At 39.9% G+C, this 6568-nt stretch overlaps 1 protein-coding gene across 7 annotated transcripts in view; it reads left to right on the forward strand.

Moving 5' to 3' along the window:
* Nucleotides 1–2544, forward strand: part of SUCO (SUN domain containing ossification factor) — a 97218-nt gene extending 94674 nt beyond the window's left edge. For 6 of the 7 annotated variants that reach the window (XM_047704645.1, XM_047704647.1, XM_047704646.1 and 3 more), the window contains one exon: nucleotides 508–2544. In XM_047704645.1, the coding sequence (XP_047560601.1) occupies nucleotides 508–951 (444 nt within the window). In that variant the 3' untranslated portion in view covers nucleotides 952–2544. The remainder of the gene's footprint in view (nucleotides 1–507) is intronic. The other variant, XR_007123014.1, reaches the window with a different exon arrangement.
* Nucleotides 2545–6568: the final 4024 nt, after the last annotated feature.

Here is a 6568-nt window from a genome sequence, read left to right on the forward strand (position 1 = left end):
TCTCAAAATAAGTTGTACTCAGTTTGATTAGAGGTAATAATCTCTAGGTGCAAGAACTTGGACTTTAAGAGCCAAAGAGCCCAGGGTTCAGTCCCAACCTGGCCCCTTACTGTGTTGTAACTTGGGTGGGGAACCAAACCTCTGGACCTTGGTTTTCTCATTTGGTAACCAGGGATAAATACACACTTCTCAGTAAGTCAGATACACATGAAAGCAACTAGGATTCTACCTGGTGCTTAGTAAGTACCCAGATGTCAGTTATCACCCCCTAAATCTATTTTCAGAGGTGGCAGCTAAGCTGAGTAAGGAGTTGCGATTGAGCAGCATTTACAAAATGGGAAGATACTGTTAATATCTATCCAGAACATAATGGTATGTTTGAACATAAACTGTTTTACTTTTCACCAGGAGTTGGCAGTTTCCTGCATTAGCTCAGCTCTCTACATGGTTTGATGAGGTAACTCTTGGAGGTCTCATAACTGCCTTGTTTTAAAATTTGTGTTGCAGAAGAAACGCTGCAAGTATAAAACTGAAAAAATTGAAACCATAAAGCCAGCAGATCCATTGCACCCTATAGCCAATGGAGACCTAAAAGGAAGGAAGCCCTTTGTGAACCAGAGAGACTTTTCTAATATGGGAGAAGTTTATCACTCTTCGTACAAGGGTCCTCCGTCTGAAGGAAGCTCAGAAACATCATCACAGTCAGAGGAGTCTTACTTCTGTGGCATTTCAGCTTGCACAAGTCTGTGCAACGGACAGTCCCAAAAGACAAAAACTGAGAAGAGGGCTTTAAAACGAAGGCGATCTAAAGTCCAAGACCAAGGAAAATTGATAAAAACTCTAATACAGACTAAGTCAGGATCATTACCGAGCCTGCATGACATAATCAAAGGAAACAAAGAGATCACCGTGGGAACATTTGGTGTCACAGCGGTCTCGGGACACATCTAAAATGAACAGAACTTTTCATACTGGAGACTTTTTGTTGTTGTTCTTTGAAGAACAGTCTGTGGTATTCGAAGGGTTTGGGGGAGGGAGAAAATACTAATGGGAAAAGTATTCAGAAATTATGGTTTCTGCCTTTTTACAAACGTAGGTGGGATTGTGTCAATCTTGGTTAATGAGCTGCAGTTTTACAAGGCTGATCACTTCCTACAAGGACAATGGTAGACATTTTATAAAGATGTTTTTTCACAGATTAATTACTGGGACAAACGTAATTTGGAAGCCCAGTTCCTTTGGGTGGGATAGGAATGAAAGCCTAAACCTCTTCCTTTAGCTTTGTTCCTATTTCTTGCACCTTCCCATATTTATGTGCCTTTTGTCTATTTATAATGCCACTGGAAGAGGAGGGAGAACTTTTTCTGTCATTTGATTTCTTTTATAACTTTGTTAGTTTTTTGAAGCTGCAAACACTACAAGGCTTTAAGGTGATCTGCACCTGAAGTTCCGTAATGTGGGTCAGACAGTGTAAAGGTCCCGCAGACTTGCCAAATAGACTTCTTGTAGCAAACTCACTTGAAACAGAAACTTGCTGGAATTCTCGTCTGTTCTTTTAGGTAAGCAGAGATACTGATATTTTCATTCAACTTACTCACACTCGTTTTTCTCTAGTTACTAACTCAATGAGAAAAGAGCCTACAAGATTTTTTCTTACAAATGACTGGTATTTGCAAATAGATTTTTTATGAATTCACCTTTTAAGCACATTTAACCACTTGTAAGGGTTTTCGTTAGCTACATTACATCTTAAACATTCACAGTAAGCACTAATCCTCTGGACTTTCAGCTAGTTCTTTCCTGTTTCTACAAATAGAACTTTTGGAGCTTCGTTGAATGAGTCCAGGTCTCGAGGTAAAATCACTGCCTATGTACCTATGCCCGGATCCAGCGAGTGAATTTGTCAAGCCTTGTCTAATTGGTCAAGTCTAAAGGGATCGTTAGTCCTGATGTTTGCTTTGTATTGGCTACAAACGTGCAGAGGCATACCTGTGATGTCAGTGTGTCTGTCTCCACTTTGTCTTTTGTTTCCTTTAGAAATAATTGGCAGCGACTGTATTTGAATAAAACGATTTCTCAGTGTGTGTTTTACAGTAATGAATGAAAGTGGGAAGTTTCTTCTCGAAATGGAGAGAATCGACCATTTCGTGTCGTAAGATTTAAGTTTTAACTTATTGAGCACTTTTAGTAATAACTGTTTTAAACTTGTCTGATACCTCTCGGGTGGGGTATTGTTTGTGATGTGACCTATTTAAAGCCTTTTTTGTTTGTTTAAGTTGCTGCTTTTAGGTTAACAGTATGTTTTAGATGATTTAAATTTTTCTTCCAATCTGTACAATTAGCCATTCAGAGCAGGAGGGCCTGATTGTATAGAAACTTGTTGGAAAGAGGTCCAGGTGAGATTGGAGGGAGAGCGGAAAGTTACACAATGTGCATGCAGCACCCAGGGTTGGGGAAGGGTGACTTTCAGTTTGTAACTACGGAGCTGTAGTGCCACTAGAAACTGTGAATTTCCAAATAAATCTGAACACTTGTCTTTATTAATTACGGGCTCTTCTGTTCTTTGGAGGAGAAACTTACAAATACATGGCTCAGAACATAGACTGAAGTTTCTGCCACTTTGGAAACTAAACACAGCAACATCTCCTTACGTGATTGATCACATTTCAGCCAGCTCTAAACCGACTGAGCTTAAAATAAACATTTTGTTCCACGTCCAACCATAATTTCACTATTTCAAACACTAACATGAGAGTTTTGATCTTTATTTAGTAGAATACGTGTATGTGTTTTCCTCTTAGCAGGTACCATCTTGAGGACTACTAATTTCTAAGTTTTTCCATATCTAAATAGAGTGTAATACTTGATAATTTACTTTTCAACTTTCACACATCTAACCAAAGCATAACATTTTACACTTTGGGGTTTGTTTTTCCTCTCTGAGATTATACTTACATGAGGAGAAAAAAAAGGTCTTGCCAGTTGCCGACTTGTGCTGGATAAGAAGCAAAGCTATGTACACGAGCGAGGCTTTCAGTGTTGCTCGATAGTTAGCTTCATTTTATTTTTTCTAACGTTAAGCATTAGACAGCATAAAATAAAAGGAAACTGGGGGATCATAGCAAAGATGCCAAGTAAAGCAGTTGTTTTTTTTTTTTTAAGATTTTATTTATTTATTTGACAGAGATCACAAGTAGGCAGAGAGGCAGGCAGAGGGGAGGGGGAAGCAGGCTCCCCGCTGAGCAGAGAGCCCCATCCGAGGACACTTGGATCATGACCTGAGCCAGAGGCAGAGGCTTAACCCACTGAGCCACCCAGGCGCCCCTGGAGTTAACTTTTTTAAAGATTTTATTTATTTGACAGAGAAAGAGAGAAAGCACAGCAGGGAGAGTGGCAGGCAGAGGGAGAAGCAGGCTTCCTGCTGAGCAGAGAGCCCAATGTGGGGGTCTATCCCAGGATTCTGGGATCATGACCTAAGCCAAAGACAGATGCTTAACTGACTGAGCCACCCAGGCACTCCTAGAATTACTAACTTTTTTAGGAGTGATACTAACTAGTATTGTGACTACATAAGTCAATGATCTTATTCTTAGAAAACACCTGCTTCCATGACCAGACCAGGTGGGATTTATTCCTTGGATGCAAGGGTAGTTCAACATTGGCAAATCAATCAATGAGATAGAGCACATTAATAAAAGATAAGAACCATATGATCCTCTCTATTGATGTTCAAAAAGCTTTTGACAAAATACAGCATCCTTTTTTGATTAAAACTCTTCAAAGTATAAGGATAGAGGGAACATACTTCAGTATCATAAAAGCCATCTATGAAAAGCCCACAGCGAGTATCATTCTCATTGGGGAAGAACTGAGAGCTTTTCCCTTAAAGTCAGGAACACGACAGCGATGCCCACTCTACCCACTACTGTTCAACATTGTACTAGAAGTCCTAACCTCAGCAATCAGACAACAAAAAGAAATAAAAGGCATCCAAATCGGCAAAGAAGTCAAACTCTTGCTCTTCCCAGATGACATGATACTTTATGTGGAAAACCCAAAAAATTCCAGCCCAAAAGCAAAAACTCATAAAGCAATTCAGCAACATGGCAGGATACAAAAATGAAAGCACAGAAATCAGTTGCATTCAATACACTAATGGTATGACTGAAGAAAGAGAAATTAAGGAATTGATCCCATTTACAACTGCATCCAAAACCATAAGATACCTAGGAATAAACCTAACCAAAGAGGTAAAATATCACTACTCTAGAAGGTACAGAACACTCATGAAAGAAATTGAGGAAGACACAAAGAGACAGAAAAACATTCCATACTTGTGGATTGGAAGAATAAACATTGTGAAAATGTCTATGTTGCCCAGAGCAATCTACACATTCAATGCAATCCCTACCAAAATACCATTGAAATTTTTCATAGAGCTGGAACAAAACGATCCTAAAATTTATATGGAACCAGAAAAGACCCCTATTAGCCAGAGGAATGTTGAAAAAGAAAACCAAAGCTGGTGCCATCGCAATTCCAGACTTCAAGCTCTATTACAAAGCTGCAATCATCAAGACAGTATGGCGCTGGCACAAAATCAGACACAGAGATAAATGGAACAGAACAGAGTACCCAGGAATGGACCCTCAACTCTATGGTCAACTAATCTTTGACAAAGCAAGAAAGAATATACAATGGAAAAAGGACATTGTCTTCAACAGATGGTGTTGGGAAAACTGTACAGCCACATAGAGAAGAATGAAACTGGACCATTCATTTCCTTACACCACACACAAAAATAGACTCAAAATGGATGAAAGAACTCAATGTGAGACAGGAATCCATCAAAATCGTAAAAGTGAACCAGGCAGCAACCTCTGTGACTGGCCACAGCAATTTCTTGCAGGACATGTCTCCAAACACAAGGGAAACAAGGGCAAAAATGGACTATCGGGACTTCATCAAGATAAAAAGCATTCACCCAGCAAAGGAAGCACTTGACGAAACCAAAAGACAACTGACAGAATGAGAAGATATTTGCAAATGACGTCAGATAAAGGGCTAGTATCCAAGATCTATAAAGAACTTAATCAAACTGAACACCCAAGGCAAATAATCCAGGCGAGAAATAAGCAGAAGACATGAACAAACACTTCTTCAAAGAAGACATCCAAATGGCTAACAGACACATGAAAAAATGCTCCACATCACTTGCCATCAGGGAAATACAAATCAAAACTACAATGAGATACCACCTCACACCAGTTAGAATGGCTAATGTGAACAAGACAGAGAACAACAAATGTTGGTGACGTGTGGAGAAAGGGGAAACCTCTTAACTGTTGGTAGGAATGCAAGCAGGTACAGCCACTCTGAAAAACAATATAGAGGTTCCTCAAGAAGTTAAGAACAGAGCTACCCTGCAGCCCAGCAATTGTACTACTGGGTATTTATCTCAAAGATACAGATGTAGTGAAAAGAAGAGGCACTTGTACTCCAATGTTCATAGCAGCAATGTCCAAAATAGCCAAACTGTGGAAGGAGCCAAGACGTTCTTCAGCAGACGAATGGATAAAGAAGATGTGGTTCATACACACGATGGAACATTACTCAGCCATCGGAAAGGATGAACACCCACCATTTGCATCGACATGGATGGGACTGGAGGGATTCTGCTGAGTGAAATAGTCAAGTAGCGAAAGACAATATCGTATGGTTTTACTTGTATGTGGAATATAAGGAATAGAGCAAAGGACCATAGGGGGAGGGAGGGAAACCTGAATGGGAAGAAATCAGAGAGGGAGACGAACCATGAGAGCCTCTGGACTTCAGGAAACAAACTGAGGGTTACAGAAGGGATGGGGTTGGGGGGATGGGTTAATGGGCGATGGGCATTAAGGAGGACATGTGATCTGATGAGCACTGGGTGTTATACAACTAATGAGGCATTGAACACTACATCAAAAACTGATGATGTTCTACTAGATGTTGGCTAATTGAATTTAAATTTAAAAAAACTGAAAAAGGAAATAAAACACATGCTTGAGTATTTAGGGGTAAAGGGTCTTAATGTCCCAACTAACTTTCAAATGGCTCACCTAAAACAATGTGTGTATTATGCATGGATGTATGCAAACAGACACACACACACAGAAGAAAAAAAACTAAAAATATTAATGCTTAATCTGGGTAAAGGTTGTACAGATATTCAACTGAAATTTTTCAAACTAAAAAGCTGGGGTTGGGTGCCTGGGTGGCTCAGTGGGTTAAGCCTCTGCCTTTGGCTCAGATCATGATCCCAGGGTGCTGGGATTGAGCCCTCACTGGGCTCTCTGTTCAACGAGGAGCCTGCTTCCCCCCGTTCTCTGCCTGCCTCTCTGCCTGCTTGTGATCTCTCTCTGTCAAATAAATAAGATTAAAAAAAAAAAAAAGTTAACTCCATAGACTAATACACAGTCCATGGTCAGATTTCTCCAGTTGTCCCCACGTGTACTTTTTTTTTTTTTTTTTTTGGTCCAATGTCTAGTCAAGGCTCATCTGGTTGTATTGTCTATTTAGGTTCTTT

This window comes from Lutra lutra, chromosome 15, assembly GCF_902655055.1.
Source record: "Lutra lutra chromosome 15, mLutLut1.2, whole genome shotgun sequence".
Classification (NCBI taxonomy): domain Eukaryota; kingdom Metazoa; phylum Chordata; class Mammalia; order Carnivora; family Mustelidae; genus Lutra; species Lutra lutra.